Source organism: Stylophora pistillata, chromosome 6, assembly GCF_964205215.1.
Source record: "Stylophora pistillata chromosome 6, jaStyPist1.2, whole genome shotgun sequence".
NCBI classification, from domain to species: Eukaryota; Metazoa; Cnidaria; class Anthozoa; order Scleractinia; family Pocilloporidae; genus Stylophora; species Stylophora pistillata.
Window position 1 is genome coordinate 22,102,837 of NC_142524.1, and position 20,812 is coordinate 22,123,648.

The 20,812-nt window shown below is 36.9% G+C and overlaps 2 protein-coding genes across 3 annotated transcripts in view; both read right to left on the reverse strand.

Annotated features, from left to right (window-relative positions):
- The window catches only part of LOC111338589 (CCAAT/enhancer-binding protein zeta), a 26,792-nt gene extending 5,981 nt beyond the window's left edge, over positions 1-20,811 (reverse strand). Inside the window, exons 1-21 of one of the 2 annotated variants that reach the window (XM_022945090.2) lie at positions 20,666-20,811; positions 18,705-18,791; positions 18,494-18,555; positions 17,783-18,032; positions 16,537-16,645; positions 15,399-15,499; positions 14,996-15,083; positions 14,684-14,751; positions 14,145-14,276; positions 13,705-13,750; positions 12,422-12,465; positions 11,510-11,594; positions 11,035-11,119; positions 9,554-9,650; positions 8,938-9,022; positions 8,207-8,286; positions 7,867-7,901; positions 7,207-7,285; positions 7,028-7,090; positions 5,951-6,031; positions 5,775-5,822 (exon numbers count right to left, since the gene is read on the reverse strand). In XM_022945090.2, the coding sequence (XP_022800825.2) occupies positions 5,775-5,822; positions 5,951-6,031; positions 7,028-7,090; positions 7,207-7,285; positions 7,867-7,901; positions 8,207-8,286; positions 8,938-9,022; positions 9,554-9,650; positions 11,035-11,119; positions 11,510-11,594; positions 12,422-12,465; positions 13,705-13,750; positions 14,145-14,276; positions 14,684-14,751; positions 14,996-15,083; positions 15,399-15,499; positions 16,537-16,645; positions 17,783-18,032; positions 18,494-18,555; positions 18,705-18,791; positions 20,666-20,770 (1,830 nt within the window). In that variant the 5' untranslated portion in view covers positions 20,771-20,811. Of the gene's footprint in view, positions 1-5,774; positions 5,823-5,950; positions 6,032-7,027; positions 7,091-7,206; positions 7,286-7,866; positions 7,902-8,206; positions 8,287-8,937; positions 9,023-9,553; positions 9,651-11,034; positions 11,120-11,509; positions 11,595-12,421; positions 12,466-13,704; positions 13,751-14,144; positions 14,277-14,683; positions 14,752-14,995; positions 15,084-15,398; positions 15,500-16,536; positions 16,646-17,782; positions 18,036-18,493; positions 18,556-18,704; positions 18,792-20,665 lie in introns of both variants that reach the window. The other variant, XM_022945089.2, reaches the window with a different exon arrangement.
- Positions 798-5,747, reverse strand: LOC111338590 (extracellular calcium-sensing receptor). Its single transcript, XM_022945091.2, has one exon. The coding sequence runs from the start codon at positions 4,011-4,013 to the stop codon at positions 1,356-1,358; it is 2,658 nt and encodes an 885-aa protein (XP_022800826.2). The 5' UTR covers positions 4,014-5,747; the 3' UTR covers positions 798-1,355.
- Position 20,812: the final 1 nt, after the last annotated feature.

The following is a 20,812-nucleotide window of genomic DNA, read 5'->3' on the forward strand; positions in this document are numbered from 1 at the left end:
GCGCTGCACTAGTATCGCAGAGGTCAGTTGTTCGAATCCCGTACAGGCCTGAATTTTTTTCAGGTCTGATTTTCACTATTGCTTAAATAGTGCTTTACTGCGAAGGATCGTGCACATATACGCACTTTTCTTTGTTCACGTACTAATCTTTTACACGGTCTGCATTAACTTAGGGGTAATGGCAAGATTTCTTTCTTGCATTTCGTCCTCTTTTTCTTGAGGATTAAATTAATGAGATATGTCCAGAGATGCAGGCAGCAACGAAAATAGCAGATTTAACGAAATTTCGTCGAAATGGTTAAATCCGCCATGCTGATTTCGTTTTGACGAATTTGACTAAAATTCGTCAAATCCATGAACAATCAGTCGATTTGACGAAATTTCGTCAAATCTGCCATTTTCGTTACTGCGTGAATTTCCGGACATAAGCGTTTTGAGAAAATGTTAATCTAACTTTGCAACTTTGTTCAATATTATCCAGTCCTGTTTTAATGTTCGTCAATGGCCCAAGATATATATTTACCCTGACGACATCTAACTAGAAAGCTCTGAAGCGTGGAAAACTTGGCTTTACAAGCGCCCTGCAGTGATGTTAAGAAGAACTAAACTGGCAAAAATATGCTCCATCTCTGTCTGATCAGTGTTCAGAAGAATAAAAAAAAAAGTGAAAAAAAAAAATGGATCTTGAGTTTATGTGACTCAACGTGAGTTACGTGATAAGAATTTCCCGCCCTTTCAAATATGAAACATACATAAAAACTAAAACGAAACAACAACAACAACAAAAAAAAAAACCATAACGAACAAAGTATGAGTTTTTCACTTTATTGTTGATAGCTATAATAAAATGCCTCTATTTCCAATGATGTTAAACGGCACAAAAAAAAAAAAAAAAGAAAAAAACCGCAAAAAAAAATTGAGATTTACGTTGCTAGACTGGCGCTTCTAAAAGAAGTCACTGTTACAATACACAATCAAAAAGCCGACTGCGTTACAGTGTCAGCTTGGATAAAAGCCATCACCGCTCTGGCAAAAAGGATATTGAAAGCATTGCGAATAAGCATGCATTAAAGCAGCCTTGTGAAACAATAATTATGCAATATCGTCGAACACCTTACACTCCAAATTTATATTCAGTAACTATCTGCAACATAATTTCTTACAAAAAAGGGTTGAGAAATTTGGTGTTTCATCAAAATAACACTAATTAGATGATAAAATTAGCTATTCTCGTCATTATCTCCCGTATACTGTTTTCGAAATGTAAAGAGGAGTTACACATAAATCAGTTCCGAGAATTCATAGTAGAGTTTCCTTAATAAAGCCATGAATCGTTTTACGTTTCCCCTGTGTTTTTAGTTCTTTGGCTCAACAACAGTACTCTCGCTGCTTTGGCTGATCTCTGGTCTGTTATCACGCGTACTCGCGCTTGCTAACTGCGAATTCTGCCAAACGTAGGCGGTGACCTGTGCCCCTATCAGCTCTTTCTTATTTCTTTCAGGATGGAACAGGATATTGAAAGCTTTTGGAATAAACATGCAGCCAAGCAGCCCAAACGAATCAACTAGTGTCGTGGAGCAGGCTATAACTGAAACATACCAACCGTCCTGCACTGAGAATTCCACCGAGTAATAACATAGTGCAGACAACAAAATGATGTAAAGCGAAAATCCTATGAAGCGCGCCTCGTTAAAATTATCTGGCACTTTACGAACTCTGAATGCGTAAAAAGACGAGAGTAATGAAAGAAGTAACACATACGAACAGACCATGAAATAAAATGCTTTTCCGACAGACGACCCGTACAGTTTACAAGTGTAGAATATGAACTGTGTCGGTAAAATCTTCTCGTTTCTGTATGGCGGATCTGATGCGAACCATGCGATTAACAGCAAGAAGTCGACAACGTTCACAAGAGCAACCAAACCGATTTGGTATTTGACTTTTGCAATGTAACTTTGAAAGGGCATTTCTGAACTGTTGAGTTGGAACAGAACGAAAATACGAACTGACTTTAGCCACAATATGGATACAAAAGTAGTGTAGATTGCGTACCGAGAAAACTGAATCAAGCGACATATAGAATCAGTTGGCTCTGCAATGCTTAACAGTGCCAGAGTAAAACTGGAGAAGATCGTAGCAAGAAGGAGAAAACTTAGCTGTCTATTCGAGGCTTTTACAATTGGTGTCTCGCGATATTTCACAAACACAAGTGACATGGCCATGGTCACGCAAAATCCTAAAGCTGCCACGAAAGAAAGGAATACGCCACCTGCATCTCTGAAGTGAAGGTTTTTCACTGGCAGGTCCACGCATTTCGTTTTATCATCGTTCGGCTTTTGTTGATACGGGCACTGCGTGCAGTTGGTAGATCCAGGCAACTTACTGACTGTACCCCCCGGACATGTAACGCACTTCCAACAACATGGAGTGGTTACTTCTTGCCTAGTTCCGGGGGGACACACCTCATGGCAGAATGAAGACGGTACTGTTGTAGGAAAACTAGCGTTTGTCCATTTGATCGCAGAGTCGTTCAGTGCCAACCTTGGCTTGTTTTTACTATTCCAGGATCCTACCAAGACCTTCTTTGAAATTCGCTCCCCATTAATTTGGATGTTCACAATTTCAAAGAATGAGTTCTTGGGATCACCGTCGCGGTCAAATTCTACGACGCCAGTGAGTCCTGAAAAATTGACATTTTTCAAGTGAAACAACAGATCCTCTCCGTAAGTTGCCGATGACTTTACATCAGGACATGTTTCCCCCGGAAGCTCTCGGTCTGAAGCACGACACCTGAAATGCTTGTCTAATGCGTATGCCACGGCAAAGATACCGTCTATAAGATAGCCAAGATAAGGATCGAACAGTTTTGAAACTTCATTGTAGGACAGTGGCACATTGAAACATCGCGGGTCTGTTGCACTGTCTGCGTCAAAGGTGCAACTCCGAAATTTTGTCCAGTATTCTTCCCACCACGGATTCCTTCCCAAACGAGTTTTATGCGGCGTTAAAGAATACAAGTGATTCAGCAAAGTGTCATCTTTGCGATCGCGCGGCTGAACGCCCAAGGCGCCGTCCAGTAGACGAAAATACGGTCCGAGCAGCCCGCTGTCTTCTGTACTCGTTCCATCGCCGAGAATCCAGGTCCGTCGCCCAAGCTTCAGTCTATGCACTTCCTCGAAGAACAGCTTCGCATATCCACCGAAGACCCACACCACAATGACTTTGACACTGCTCTGCTGTTTAATGCGTGACACAATCTGCTTCATATCAGTGGCAGCACGAAGACGCGGAATGAACTCTGAAAAGGCCAAGCAAAACGTCCCTCGATTGTACGCCTCTTTCTGTAACGCAGAGACACCAAACCGGCCGTAAGAATCATCCAGAGCTACCGTACCAACATAAGTCCACTTGAAATATTCAAACAGGTCTGCTTGCACCTTCGCTTGCTGCTTGTCAGGCGGAACTGTTCTGAAGAAGTATGGAAACTGATCGGAGCTAAGCTCGTCGCTCGTCGCAGCAAAGCTTATTATGGGGATTTTGGCCATGCTGAGAAGACTAGCAATCTGAATAGCGCTGGCTGAGTCGTACGGTCCTAGAATCGTAGAAACAGGAGCAACGGGATCTCCGCTATAGCACGAAGCTGTTTCGTTATTGATGGTTGAATTTGTGTTCGCATACATATGATGCAGTTCTGCATCTCGCACAAAATCGTATGTTTCTTTTACGGCAACAGAGACAGTTTCGCAGTAGTCACGGATGTCGAAGCCAAGAGTAACATTCGGAAGCAATGAAGGGTCCTTATTGATTTGGTCGATCGTGAGGATCATAGCCTCGGCGTGACCGAGACCAACGGGAAAAAAGCCTAAACTGCATTTGTCGTTCGCGTCCTTGTAATGTAATACTGTGAGTCCGCCAAGCATAACATCACCAGTCTGAAAAGCTCTCTTAACTTCCCTTAAGGAGACGAGTTGGTTAAGACAAAACAGCCAAACTACTATCCGAGCAAACATCGCGAAGAAACTGAAGTGAACATAGGCCGGTTTCGAAACAGCATCGGTTATAAAGTAACTATTGTAACGGTCTGAAGTAATCTTGTGAAGAGAGTAAGACTTCAGGTAAAGAAAACAGGCGGGCGTGGCCACAATATTTGTTGAGCTCTTCTGACAGTTTTCAAGGGTTATTGGTTAACTTAACGCCGCTTTGTCTGGAGAGTCACGTTCAGAAACACAAAAGCGTTACGCTTTGACAAAAACAAAGACTTCTCGTTCTTTCGCTCTCTTTAAGTGGGAAAAAAAAATCTTTTTCTTTGCTTTAACACCTTCATTTGTTTCAGCTATTTACGAACGAAAGGAGACACTCGATGAATAAACCCGTCACGCTTTGATGAGGAAAGACTTCTCGCTCTTTCGCTCTCTTTAAGTGGGAAAATATATTTTCATAGCTATTTAGGAACAAAAGGAGAAGGGGTTAGATTTAGACACTCGACGAATAATGAGCTCGGGAGGCATCTTAGTTTCTACGATAAATAATATCATATTAAAGCACAACGAGGGAAAACTCTTAACCTTACAAGTGACCCTGGGAACAGCCGGAAAAAAAAAGTTTAATAAAGGAGGGCCAACATTCTAAAAACAGCTTCCTTTTCTGTTTTCAAAATAAATACTGTAATATCAAGTATTCATTCGTCGAGTGACATGAAAAAACAACTACAACTGACAGGTAATAACATCATCACTAGACTGTCAAAACTGCAGTAGAATCAAAATAGCATTTCGAAATAATTTTATTGAGACACTTCCAGCCTCAACATGTTTTTCTCTCATTTATGAGAACGGGAGACAATTTATGCGTGGGGAACAAACCTACGTGGTGCTGTTTGGCCACCCTGGGGAAAATATTTGGAAGACCTATAAAGATCTTCATGAGCACCATCGAGGATCCTACTGAGGATCTCCATTAAGATCTTTCATTTTCTTGTCAAGATCTTTAAAAATCTGTTATTTTCTTGCCAAGATCTTTTAAGGATATTTGAAATTTTTGACATGATCTTTGAAGATCCAGACAAGATCCTCAAAGATATCCATAGGAAAATGAGAGATCCTTGAAGATTTTAGCTAGAAAATGGAGGATCCTTAAAGATCTTGGCAAGAAAAAGCAGGAACAAATGCAGATTGACAAGACGCGACCAAAACCGAGACAATGTCACACATCTGTAGAATGTTTCATTTGAAATCCAGTAGGAGTTTGTTCTTCACACGAACAGTTTTCAAAATGATCTTGCAAACTTTGATGATTGTAATAACAAAGTTATGTAACTCTGGCTAAGCTGACTATACTGTGCATATAGTCCAGAGCCACCTTGTTAGAGAATCTCTTCATAAAGAACAATAGCAAAATAGAATAAGAAAGATGGTAAGTTTTGAGCACGGTAAAGAAATATAGAAAGATGTTTTTCGTCTTGTCACGAGCGTGGGACAAAGAAACAATTCTGAGTCCCTGTGAGGAATCGAGCCTCAGACCTTCGGATTCCGCGCTCCGATGCTCTACCACTGAACCGCAGAGACTCTCTGGTGAGGAAGGCCCGTTACGAAGTTAACATATGACACGCATCCTGTATGCTGCTAGGATCGGCCATGCCGATAGCGTCATGTTTTGTAAATAGAATGCAAAATTTTAAGTTTTAAGCTCGGAAAAGAAATAGAGAAAGACACACTGTAAACGATTAATTGTACAAGACTAGCATAAAGCATTGAGACAAGGAAACCACCCACCTCTGGTTGCTGTGTCAGGCTCTTGATTCCTGGTTTGAGTTTTGTTAGCTAAAATGAAACAAGCACCTTAAATAATTTATCATACTACTAAAGGCGACCATTTGGGCAAGAAAACTAAGGGAACTTGAACAGACTTTATAGTTATCATTTTTGTATGCGTAAAACTGATAACTCACCTCAGAAATCATGAAAAGCGCTCCACACACGAATGATGGCTGTTGGAAACTACAAACTTGTATGATACGTTTTACAAACGCCTGGAAAACAGAGACGAATTCAGTGACACGCTGGCTGGCAAAATTTTGAAAATGACAGACATAATCTTAACACCTAAAAATAAATAAATAAATAAGGCTCCATTTGGCGCGAAAATGTGCATGGAAATTTGTCCGCGGACATTTTCTGTTCTGTTTCGCGAAAAGTTTTCCAAGAGCGAGGCTCGAGGAAAACTGCGAGCTACGCGAAACAGATAAATATTCGTGCATATCTTCGTGCCAAATGGAGATTTTGTCTTTATTATCCTTCGAGTATTTTGCAATTTGTGGGGAAAATGTTTACGAACAGCTTGACGTTTGTTGCTTGATATGTTCACTTGTACGACTTTATGAGCAAACAGACATGTCTCTTCTTCTCTGACAACTACATAACGCTCTCTCATCTTGGATTAATTTTAAATGAAGACTAACCCTAGCGAAAATAACGTTAACAAAGTGGGAAAAATCAATCGAGGTATAACCTCAGATAGTCCCCAGTTTTAGTCAGTCCTGTGATGCGTTTAGACCAGTCTATTTGATCGATTATGACTAAAATTAACAACAGCAACAAGAGCAACGACACCACCCGAGTAAGGCTTGAAATTTAACTTGGTCGTACGAGAAAAGTTACCGGAATTCATTTGATTCTTGTATTTGTTTCATCATATCCTTCAGTTAGCGCATGCGCTATGACTGGTCAATATAGCGGGCTGTATTTCACTGTACATCCCGCTATATTCGGTAAAGAGATATAGAACGATGAGTTTCGTCTAGTCACGAGCGTGGGACGAAGAAAACATTCTGAGCATCGGAGCGCGGAATCCGAAGGTCTGAGGTTTGATTCCTCATGGGAACTCATAATTTTTTCTTTGTCGCACGCTTGTGACTAGACGAAAAATGTCTTTCTATGTTTATTTTTCCTTTTTGCAAACAGTAAAAAAAAAAAAAAATATATATATATATATATATATATCGGTAAGTGAGTTGACACACCCTTACCTTAACACGATGCAATGATGGGTCACTTTTAACAGACTTGTATAAAATGTTCAGGAACACAGCCTATAAACACATGATAAGAAACAATGAGTTTTATTTATCATGAAATAACATCGAACAGTTTTCAAAACCAAGCGTCATTGTAGAGGAAAGAGGATAGTACTAGGCAACATGCTCACCTGTTTAGAAGATGTTTTTAGATTTGGATCGAGGAGTTTAGCATAAAGAGCCGAATAAAATCGATCTGACACGGACTGTCTACAAAAAGAAAAACGACACATTTAAGCTAACAATAATGAAAATTCCGCTCCGACGAAGGGCTAACGCTCGAAACGTCAGCTTTTGTAATCGTTACGTTGGCCAATTTACCATTTCAACTTTGTTGATATATCCAAATAATGAAAACTCACTCACTCATCCTTTAACTCGCTTGAGTGATCAAGACAATATTTCTCCTTACAATATCAATACAATATCAAGCAGACAAGTGATGAAAATAAAGAAAAATATCAATTAGGGGATTATTAGTTGATTCACGACCAAATTCTCCGAAATAACATCACAAGAATTGTATGGCAGACGAATCTTGGAAGTGGAATGGTCATGTAAGTTGTCCAGGCAGTAAGTGGGGTGAACTGCAATTGGATTCATCAAATTTCAAAAATGTAGCTGTTTTGTAAATTCACCTCACGGATCTAATCTCTGGTCAAAAGCAATTACTGATTGCTCTCATGCATTTTACGTGGAAAGGACTTTCAAGTTGCAACGCATACTAGGTAAACGATACCATAATTAACTAGTAAACAGGTAAATAATGTAAGTACTATACATGTTAGTACCTTGATTCCATAACTTGGTAGAGTAACATCAGGGCCTGTCAAGTGAAATACATGCTGAGGAAAACTCGTTGTACACGGGGGCACCTTCGATAAATAGCAATAAAAAGCTGCTTTTCTGCCATTCATAGAGAAGGAAGAAACAAAACTAACGCAATTCTCAATGAACTTTGGCAATAGAATGAAAATTGCCCGAGGAAGGAATATTTTAAATGAGTTCGGTCTGTGCTTTATCGATCATAGCGCATTTATTGACAAATGTTGCTTACTACAGTGTACATGTTTGCAGTAAGATTGTGAAGATATCAAAATAAAAAAATCGAAGGGTTCCATGCACTCTCACCTGTACACTCGTGTTAAATGTTCCAATATGCACTGTACGGAAAAGAGTGTTGATCTGTTCATTGTACTGATCGTCCTCCTCTGCGAAGGAGAGGAAATCGGTACCTTAAAAACAGCTTTACCGACTGTATATGTGTGACCCTAACTTATAGCATGAGTTGACACTTTACACCCTAACATCAGAATGCATAATCTCATAATGTTCTCCATAGATTTCCCATGGTGCTGATGGGGAGGATTTATTTAACAGTTATGAGCTTCTTTAGTTGGTGATCAATTCCTTAATTATAATAACCTTCGCGTGTGATTCAGGGGGGTACTATGAGTAAAGATAGGATGCTAGTCACTCATAAGGGTCAAAGGGTTAATTACCGTGTGATTCAGGGGGGGTACTGTGAGTAAAGATAGGATGCTAGTCACTCATATGGGTCAAAGGGTTAATTACCGTGTGATTCAGGGGGGGGTACTGTGAGTAAAGATAGGATGCTAGTCACTCATAAGGTCAAAGGGTTAATTACCGAATTACCGTGCTCCAAGGCCTTCTACCACGTTGTTTCCCTGTTGACCACGAAAATATCTCTACATACACTTTCCTATTTACCTGTCTGTTTCCAGGAGAAGTAGTGAGTCTTATCGCAGACATTCAAGACGTATGACACTTTCATCGCATAATCAAAACATATTTACACTTTTAGTACTGCGCCGTAACGCTAATTCTCCGATGTTTTATACCTTTTGCATAAGGGAACGCTCTGTTGACCCCAGTAAGAAGAGCACTCAGCATTTTTGCTTCCAATTCTCCCTTTGTTAGAAATGCCTGTTGACGAAGATAGACAACAACTTAAAAAATTTTAAATCGTAACAGCCAGGCTACCGAGATTTGGAAACTGTTAAACATGAATGTACTTGTAAATTCTCAATGGGCAGTTCACAGCTCAAAGGCATAGCCAAGGGGGAACTCAAAGGGAAGAGGAGCCAGAAGTGAGTGGCCTTTACTTCCGCTATCAAAGCTGCATTTGAACGATTTTAGGTTCAAATTGAATAACTCAAAAAAGATTGAAGGATGTTATTCATTTTGTCACGAACGAAGAGAAAATTGTTAGTACGGTGTACCTCGCAAGCAACGGTAACCCAGACCTTTGGATAACACGCTTCTAAAAATCTGAACAATTCGTAAGTGGCTTCCATTACAGAATAGCTTATCTAATTTATTCCACAGAGATGCTTTTAAAGGGTCAGTCTGATGAAAAATGCTGCCTCAAACATTTAAAATAACTAGACTAAACTAGACACTGTCACACAGTCTGGATGTTTCCCTGTTAAGTATAGATGCAGTGCAATAACTTACCCGAAAGAATGAAAAATATATGGAAATAAGTCTGGTAGCAAGTTCGCTATCTTGTTTGGTAAGAATTAACTGATTGAGAAAACACACAGCAAAATATCTGCAAAAATTAAAGTAAACTAAGGCTAGTAACAGAAATATACAAGTCAAGATGTGCAATTGGTCAAGCGTGTGTTTTTATGCCGATACTATACTATATTAGTATAATTTCAGAGCTGAGCAAAGAGTTTCCAGCAATCTGATTGGTCGAGCGGTTCCTTATATGACGCTACATAAACCGCTTCACGCGGTTTATATAAAAATATCAACGTTAAAATAAAATGTTAATAAATGTTACTAAAATGTTGCTCCATGTTATGATTTTAGAAATTTTTCTGTTGTTCAGCTCTGAAATTATACTAATACAATTATTCGCCTCAGGTTCGGTGAATATTGTCGAATAATCCCCTTGACTTCGTCTCGGGGATTATTCGACAATATTCACCGAACCTGAGGCGAATAATTGTATTAGTATAATTTCAGAGCTGAACAACAGAAAAATTTCTAAAATCATAACAATAACAATAACAATAATCCCCTTGACTTCGTCTCGGGGATTATTCGACGATATTCACCTCACCTTCGGCGAATAATTGTTAAATAACACTAAACCGGCATTTTGTACATTGCAAGTAATATTTGGGTCATGAGAGTGCATGATGATTACATACAATTACATCTATGCAAGGAAACAAAAATGAAGAAGAGAATTGATTAAGAGACGAACGGACGGAAGGACGGATCAGCGAACACAGTGGCCTTATGGTTAATGACGTGGTCTCCAAAAAGACCATGTTTCCGTCCTAGCCGGGGTTACTTGTGTTTTGATCTTGAGAAAGGCAATTTTCTCTCGGACACTCCCTTAACGCCCAGGGGTCCAGTAGTTCGAAGGCCTATTAGCACTAACCCAGGTTTAAATTTTAATCTACTTTTCCTTATTTCTCTATTCAAGAATCTTTTTGGGAAAATTTTCCTTATTCTTTTCAGAGCATCCAATCACAAGATTGTGGACAAAAATAATTATACTGAATTTTCTTTTGAAGCTTTCAGATCTGAAATCAAATTTCACCCTGGGTTATCTTAACCCACCTTTGAACCACCCGACCCTGGAGTATATTTTTAAATGCGCCTAACTCATGGAGTTCCTGCGGTGCATTGGCGTTACTCCAAGAGCTTCCCGCGGCGCGCTGACATCAACTTCTTTTTCACTGATATTTTTTTGACTCGAGCGACGAACTTAGCAGAAAAGGAGGGGCTGCATGTAGTCTAACAGTTTGCTTGTTTTTCCATTCTAATCTCATTTAGCTCTTGGTGATATTGTCCCTTATTACGAAAGGTTGTCGTGATTACTTTAGTCTTAGTTTTACCACTGACAGTCGATTAAAAGGCGCTCTAAAAGCAAGTGACGTGCATTAGAATTCTACAACGACGTGTCAAGTACTTACTGAGCTTTGATGGCAATGTTGGGTCGGTAGAGAAGTTTTTCAATCTCCTTGGTGACCACTAATTTCATATTTGGATGTTTAGTTACTGGAGGAAAAGAAGCAAAACATTAAGACAAATTAAAAGAATAAAATATTAGTTCATGCAAAGCATGATTCAAAACTGGTAATGAGAATACTCAAACTTATCAGTTATAGGTTGTCATCTTGATCTAACACCAAATTCTCGTAACCAACTTACAAGGAAATATGTAGCAACTAGAGGAGAGAATTAACAATCAGATCTTGGGAGGTAAAGAGTTAAAGAAAGCATGATGGCAATAGGTGCTATGGAAGCAGAAGATTAGGGAGGTGTACACGAACCTCACCCAATTCTCCCTCACCAGTCTGCTTTCTGTGTTTTTTCCATTTCAATAACTCAATGCCTGGGATAGGCTAAAACTTGCTTAACTGTGAAACTTTTAAAACTGACGCTCACCTAATGTTCTTGAAAGATAAACTGCTTTTGATGCTATTTTCCTGTCAGGATCTCCTATCTTGTTTATCAGTAGACTTAACAAAACCTGTAACAACAACAAAAACAAACAAACAAACAAACCAAACAAAAATATACAAATAAAGTTAATTAATATCATATCAAATTACTAGAAAAATAGCCTTTGGTGAACAAATAACCTGCTATTGATTATATAATATATTTATTCAAACTCTTTTTTAGCAAACAATGATAATAATAATAATAATAATAATAATAATAACGAATTTTTATACAGGATTGAAAACCCATCAGTGTGTAACACTGTTGTCCTTGGGGTCCTGTCAAAATAATAAATAAATAAATAAAATAAAACTTAACAAGATATAATCATTGATCTTAAGGTCTAGAAAAGCATACAATAAAATAAAATGCTCTGAAAAAGGATACCTATAACCACGTTTAGATCGAATTTAACTAAAATAATCTCGCAATTTGTTCTTAAATTTCAGTCTCGAATCTAACGACCTTAGTTCAGCAGGCAGGTTGTTGAAAGTCTTTGCTCCTTGGTAATAAAAATGATGATGATAATACTAAGAATGATCATATCCTAATTAAAAATTATTATAGTAATATGTGGCTGATTTGCAAACATCTACTCATATGTAGAGGAGATCATTATCATAATGGTAAATTTATTTAGCTATTTATTTATTCATTCATTTATCTACGGATTTGTACAAGCAGTACCTGAGCAAAAGCAGTAGGACATAATTCCCCTACCAGGTTTATGCTCCAACCCAACCCTCTCCTAAAATATTAACTAATAGACTAAATATTTAGTAATAGGCTGCTAAACAAGTGCATGTAACAAGGGTATTTACCCAGCAACATTTACGACAAATTTTAACTCACTTGTTCCTGTTCTGGTTTCTCTGATAACAAGTCAAACACAGCTCCTGTACATCGATTTTAATTAATCAATTAATCAATTATGACCACGTAGATACAGTTCAAACAGCAACTAAGGCACATCTCTATTATTTAAGAGAGGCACCAGGTAACCATTTCACCCTGAGAGTGACCAGTTTCTAATTTCTCCTTACATTAAATACTTCTGAATCATTAATTGAGATCATGAGAGTAAAAAAAACAAGATGGCCGACCTAAAACTACGGTCGCACCTCGATTATCTGGTTTTCTTGATCATTAGTCATGATCAAGATTCGTAGCCATATTCTTTTTAAAACTACAGCACTGAAAAGTGAAGTGAAGGCAATGTTCGTCTTTAGGACAAACTGACTTACTCCAACATTTTAGGCCAATGTAAAAACATTAATTTTTTCACTAGTTTTAATTGTTAATACACATGTGTAGAGATATTCACATAGGACAATGAAAATGTAGACCAGATCTTTTTCAAAACGATTTGTAAATGTTTTGTTTCAGGATTAAAAGTCACTTTCCTAATTTAATCAGTTTTTGTTCCTCATTAATATTCATAAACATTCTCAATTATCCAGAGTATTTTGTCTGGTCCCAACAGGTCTGAATAATTGAGATTCGATTGTAGCTCGTATTGATTACTGACTTCACCTCGTCAGTACGGAAACAATTATATTTAACAATTACTCACCAAAGACGAGGTGAATATCGTCGAATAATCTGAGACAAAGTCAAGGGGATTATTCGACAATATTCACTGAACCTGAGGCGAATAATTGTTTTTAGTATAATTTCAGAGCTGAGCAACAGAGAAATTTCTAAAATCATAGCATTTACTAACAATTTATTTCAACATTTTATATAAACCACGTGGAGTGGTTTATATAGCGTCATAATTTATAAGGAACCGCTCAACCAATCAGATTGCTGGAAACTCTTTGCTCAGCTCTGAAATTATACTAAAGAAGAGTATAAACTGCAGATGCTGATGTTAGAGTGTTAACCCTTTAACTGCTAAGAGTGACTAGCTTCTAATTTCTCCTTACAATATCACTCCCTGAATCAAACATTAAGGGTAGGAGAATGAAGGAAATGATCACCAACTACGGACTGAAGCTCATGATTATCAAGCAAATTCTCCTTGTAAGCACCTTAGGACATGTATTAGTCTAAGAGTATGGTATGGAGAATATGCATTCTGATATTAGGGTGTAAAGTGTTTAGAATTACTGCATACTTCCAGTCTGACTTACCTAGCATCTTGCTTCTGATGTTTACCAAAGTGTCCTGAAGAAGTTTCTGAGAAACAATCCAAGATATGGGTATCACTTAGCAAAAAGTCCATGGACTCAAGATTTTTGTGTAAATTTTCTTTCTTTCTTTCTTTTAATGTTGCTTAAAAAAATAAGTTTTTACATTAATTTTATAACTTTAAAACATGGCTACAAAATATTGATAATTTTGAAAGTGTTTTACTCTTAAAATATTCCAAGAAACAAGGAAATAATTTGTTTTAAGCATATTTTTAAACAAAAATTGTTTATGAAAAAAATGTCAGATAACCAGTAAATAAGCCTAATTATCTAAACATTGATTTTCAAAGTCTTGGATAGCTCATCTGTAAACAAACGTGAGTAAAGTTATTTATCATTTAAGGACATTACATGATTTTCAGAGGAAATTATTCAGTTACCTGCACAACTTCAACAAACTCTTGATATCTCTGTTTCAGCTGCTCTTCAAAGTACCACAGAATGAGACGTTTATCCCGTTCATCCCAGCCGCCACCCTTGTGGACAATCTCAACTAATGACAACAGTGGATGCTGCACAGTAGAAATATATAATCATCATGCGTGACCTCTCATGCGAAAACACACATTCTGCATTGTACATTTACCCAGTGAAACAGGCCAAAAATGCAGCCATTAAAAGGTTGCAAGACAGGTTCCTAAGCCATTTACATGTCTGTGGCTATTATAATAAAACAATATTTTTTTGTGTTCATGGGCATATGCATGCTTTGGGCCTGACTCAGAGTCCTGTTAGTCCAAGCTGTAAAGCTAACTTAAAGATAACTGATAAGGAACCTAACAAGTGAACAATTTTCACTTGAGATTAAAAGTAAACTGTAAAATGATATTTATGCTTAACATAATATTTGTAGTTGTGAACTGGTTCATGTGGTAACTGCAATCATTTAGCCTTAATCTTTGTCAAACTGTTAACAAACCTGAGAAAATTTCCTAAGCTTGCGATTATTTGGCAACAAAAGGGTCATCCAAAGTTCTTTCAACATGTCTGTGATTAAAAAAAAAACATACAAAAAAAATCATCATAATGCTTAGAATTAGTGTCAGTAGTAATTTTAAAATCAATCAATGTCACATACACTTATTTAGGGGTATGAATGAAAGCCAGAACTTCTTGATGGCAAATTGTATAATAGGCACAACAACATACAAGTCATGTAATTAGAAATATTCAGAGAAAAAAAGTTTCCAGGTTCTACATATTCTACAAAATGCATGACTGCGCAACTCACCTACAGCTATAATACTCTCTCTTCTGCCCTTCTTTTTAGCCATGCCAATTAATATATCTAGAGTTTTTAGGCAATGTACAGCAGATTCCTGTGAAATAAGTCAGTGGCCATAAGAATTAAATGAAAGGAAAAACAAACCAACAAATTTACATCTTTCTTACTCACAAGACATTAACAGGAGCGGCATACAAGGTGGGATGAAAAAGTTTCAAAGCATAAAGCTAGTTACAGGAACAACGCCACTGCCTTTCTGCAGATTAATTAGCTAGACTAAAAGTTCATTTTTTTTCTTAATTCTAAATTTTTCAAACAGACTAATAGCATGGGCATTTAAAATTGAATTTAAAGAAAAACTTTGAAGTGACATAACGAACAAGTTTGGACATTTTTTTTTTTTACTAACCTGGACTTGAACAGTAAGTGCAGCAACTTTGTCATTCAATGTTCCAGAGCTTACTACAGATTTTAACCATTGGGAATCTGATGACTTCTCTTTTGCTTTCACTGCAAAGCATATTAAGAAGTAAATACAGGAATACCTAGACAGGCCAAAAAGTTTGACGAGCAAAGCTACCCCCTTAGGTTTGGTCCTAAATGCCTGAAGTGCTCTACAGTTACAGAATTTTTAGGAAAACTGATTGAAGTATCTATCATTATTAAAAGCTGGATCATTGGATAATGCAATTCAAGACTTTTTATTGGCTTAGCCATTATGGTATATGAGCCAATATACCATAATCTACAAATATGGTAAGCGTACGCGTCAGCTTAAAATCAAAAGGGAGCTAAAAAATCCAGTTTCTACTTACAAAATAATAATTTCTTGGGGGTGTTTTTAATAAAACAATTATTCCACTCGCGCTTGTTGGATATGAGATGATTATAGCCAACTCGGCGCTACACACCTCGTTGGCTATCTATCATCTCATATCTAACGTGTGCTCATGGTATAATTGTTAATTGTTTAACAGTTTATGATAAGCTGAAATATAGCAGTTTGATTGGTTCTTATTTATTATCTATTGGAGAACAGATGCATACTTTAGATGATGTTGCCATTAACAACATTTTGCCTCTTTATCATATAAAACAAATAGCATCTATGTTGCCATGGGTCTCAGGGCTTGACACTAATGGTAGCCCACTAGTCGCAGACTGGTAGAAATTCAGTTTTGGTTATTGGTTTTCAAGTTCCACTGAGATTGTCATAATATCTAAGAAGTCACTATCCACTTGGCTAGTAAGTTGAAAAGTTAGTCTTGAGACCTGGGTCCGCACAGTCATTGGTCACAGAAGAAATCATTTCCTAATAGGAACATCAGTGACTTTTACAGCTATCCTGTGGTGATCTTGCCCCATTCTGACATTATCAATGATCTTCTGTATTGCTGAACAAGTTTTTGGTAACATGTAAATGTACTGGATCATAACATTTGGAGTGTGGTTTGCTATTTTAATGATGCCTCCCTCAGGCAAGGAGTCATCTCCTGATTACACAACTTGACTCAATGGAATACCTACTGTACAGCTGACTGACTCACTTTTATCATAGATGCCAACCTCCTGTTCAAAAAGGTCAGCTGCTTCCTTAGAAAGGCGCATAACATCGTCTGCACTACCAGAGGGGGAAGAGGTATTATCTTCAACAACCTACAGAGTAGAACACGAAAGAAGGAATTACAACTAATAATACATTTATTTATTAACTTAGTTAATTCTTTGATTCTAAAAAGTGATTGACATGTAACTTCTCTCAATGATGCTCATACCTTACCTGGCAAATAGGTAAAAAGAATACCCAAACTCATCAGGAAAAAGTTATAATCTCAACCTAACACCAAATTCTCCTATTAACTAGATCACAAAGAAATGTGTAGCAGTTAGAGTGGAGAATTGACAATCAAATCTTGGGAGTTCTGGGTTAGTAATTATTATTGATTTTAAGGCAAATATTGATCAAAACAGCATCAATTTAGGTTAATTAATTCATATTATTATCATTTTCTAGATAAATAACCATAGCTGTTGTAAAAATAAAAAAACACAGGAAAGTACACATCCCCCCAGTTTGAAGTGATCTTAATAAAAAGAACTTCTATAGGAAAATTCATAACTTGACAAGGGAATTCTGCATTAAATTACACACAAAAATTGATATTGCACGAATCACAAAGTGATGAAAGTGAGATCAGCTTTAAAGTGCAACTTTGATGCGGAATTTACAAGTCAAGTAGTGGATTTTCCTTGAATCGCATAACTGAAGAAAAAATAATAAGAAAGAAAAAAGAAAACAGCATTACTTATGGTTATCAAGTATACATAGATGCAAAATAATATCGATTAGCCTCATCTTCAACTCGCAGTTCCACGCTAATACCTCACTTTGTTAACTGATCAGAATTCGAGATTTTATTCAATGATGCAATTCTATACCGTATCTTAACCTAAGACTTAAAGAAGCATTTATGAACTATTTATCAAATATAGATGTAGAGTCTATGCCGCAGTGTTTCTTTTCAGTTATAGATCATAGATAATGTCAAATGTGGTAGGAACAAAAAAGTGGCACACAAGCCACACAAATCTTGAGAGTAGAACTACATGTACACAATGATGAAGTCACTGTTAGAAATGATATTTAATCATCCTGATGATTATACCCAAAAATCAGAAAAAGTGTTGTTTCTATTTCCTTATTAACTTATAATAAACACCCACCTGTTCTCTTGATTGGTTAATACAGTGACAAACTCTTAAAAGTTGATTCAATCCTTATAAATTACTTACGAAATCATACCACAGGCCACCAGATTGAATGAGAAGTTTCTGCCTTGGACCTCCCTTCCTTTCGGGCAAAACTTGGGGGACCTGTGCTGTCACAGTTGATCCTGTAGATTTGGATAAATTTGTGACTTCTGATTCCTTCCTTTTATTTTTCTTCTCTTTCTTTGCATCTTTTCCTTCTACATCCTTCTGGAGACTTTCTCCAGATTTTAAGCCAGTATCTGCAGTTTCGTCTTGAAGAATATCAAGTTCACTACTGGATAACAACCAATGAAAGCAATTTAAATCAAACTCCGTAATAATAATTATAGGACTTAATTGACATCTTATTTACTTGCCAACCTTAGTTGGCATCTAAATTTCTTATCTACAAAATCACTTCACTTCATTGTTACAATGGTTAACTAGTATGCTAAGAAAAATGAGGGCTCGACACTAACTTTTCAACTTACTGCCCAAGTGGCTGGTGACATCTTAGACGTTACAACAATTTCAGTTTGTTTACAAGCCAAACTGGCAAGCAGAAATCGAAAACCACTAGCCAAAACTGAATTTCTACGAGTCTGTGGCGAGTTGGTTACCACCAGTGTCGAGCCCTGAAAATATTCCAGTAATTGATTGTTCTACCTCAACATCGACCACTCAAGGCTGCTATTACTTTACGTGTGAGAGTATACTGAGTTTGGTCTTCACTGCATGTTAATGAACACTCACTCAAGTTTTTCGCCTTTGAAGGTGACTTTGTCCAAGCCCAGCTCCCTGATGAGTGACATTATCTTAAGAAATGAAAAAATAAAGGCTTTGTGTGAAAAAATAATAAAAAAATTAGCGTATTAAAAGCTTACCCTCTGAGCGCAGAAGTTTTATTCATTTAATCAACGCTAACGTCGTCGTTTTCATTCACCGGGCATGAAAATTGCAATACCTCTTTTTCTTCCACAATCCCTGACGTCTCCTCGTCAGCATAAAAGTCATCTGATATATCAACATCTTTCAACATCTCAAAGTCGTCCTGCCACGAAATTGATTTTAAGTTCATTCATCTTTTGAAGCATGCCAAAGTAATTCCTATCTACAAATCGGGAGACGAAACTGATCCATGTAATTACCACCCAATTTCCCTCCTTTCTGTCTTCAATCGATTATTTGAGAAATTGATGGCTAAACATCTTAAATCACATTGCGAAAAAAATGGTATCTTTTTTACTTCTCGATATGGATTTAGAGACAAGTGTTCAACCCAACATGCAATTTTAGATATCTTAAGCAAAATTCAAACTAATATTGATGCAAAGTTATTCTCTTGTGGTATTTTTATTTACCTAAAAAAGGCATTTGATACGGTGGATCACTCAATCTTACTGCACAAATTATATCATTATGGAGTCAGAGGAATAATTAATAACTGGTTCTCTTCGTACTTGTTGAACAGGAACCAGTCGACTCAAATTGGTTCAACCGTATCGAATATAGAAGAGATAGTTTGTGGTGTCCCTCAAGGGTCTGTACTTGGCCCCCTTCTCTTTTTGATTTATGTTAATGACATTTACCGTTGCTCCCAGATTTTTTAGTTTTACCTATTTGCTGACGATACTAACTTGCTTTATTCAAACAAAGATCTTAAGGATCTTGAAAAAGTTGTTAATGATGAACTCGCAAAAGTGGGTGACTGGTTGGACGCAAACAAACTTTCTCTTAACACTAGTAAATCTAACTTTGTTATTTTCCATCCTTACCAACGCAAATTGGACTACATAGTTCACTTGAAAATTTATAATAATGATCTTAAAAAAAGTGTATCTCTAGAACAAAAAACTTTTGTGAAATATCTAGGAATTCTGATAGATAATAACCTCTCTTGGAAGTATCATATTGATTATATCTCATCTAAAGTTAGTAAAGGAATTGGTATAATTGCCAGGTTAAGACATCTTGTCCCATTTGCCACACTTCTTAACATCTACCGCTCCTTAATTGAACCCTATATCTCTTATGGTCTTATTGCCTGGGGACAAGCTGCTAACACTCATTTAAATAAGGTTCTCATTTTACAAAAACGTGCTCTACGACTAATGTATTTTTCGGATAGCAAAACTCATAGTGCCCCACTATTTGTTAACTCCAGAATCTTACCAATAACTATGCTCTATTCTCATTTGGTTTCCTCTTTGATGCATGACATTGATAATCACCGTGCCCCGTCTAATATTTCTATGCTCTTTCTCCACTCCGAGCAGGTTCATCACCATTTCACAAGATTCTCAGCAATGGCTAATCTATACGTTAAAGCGTCTAGAACTAACCAACTTTTATTTTCTTTTGCTAGAATAGGTGTAAGATTGTGGAATAGCATCCCAAAAGAACTTCGTATTAAAAACAGAACCCCGTTTAAGCATGAACTTAAAAATCGCCTGTTAAAACTTTTGGAAAATGAGGAGATGAATGTTGATATACGCTGCTCAGAAATTTGTAAATATCTCTTGATAAAGTAACTCTTCGTTTAAGTCTTGTTTCAATTGTATTATATATCTTGATAACTTTGCAATTGATTATTTAATTATTCAACGGACTTAATTTTATTTTATTTTATTTAACAATTGTATTTTTATTTAATGATTATCTTTGTTTAATTGTATCGGTATGTGATCATTAGCAGAGACAGCACTTGTTTTAGAAGGGTGGCCCGCCTAGAATAGCTTGCTAATTGCGGGTCACCTAGGACTGTGATAATATTGTATTGCTAACAAATAAATAAATTGAATTGAATTGAATTGAATTCATTCATCAAAAAAAAAACGCACCATGAAATCTTTGCAAAATTGGGTACAAATAAACGCAAAAGATTTGATTCAAGTAAGAAAAAAGATATAAAAAAATGCAACCAACCTTGTCTCCACCGACGGCAAGAACATCTTCTAGTGAAAAACCATGAGAATCTTTCGGCTTTCTTTTCTTTTTTCTCTTCGCATTTTTAGCCACTTTGTCCGCCATCTTGGAAAGTTGCACGTGTGTTGATCTAATTGTTATGTACGC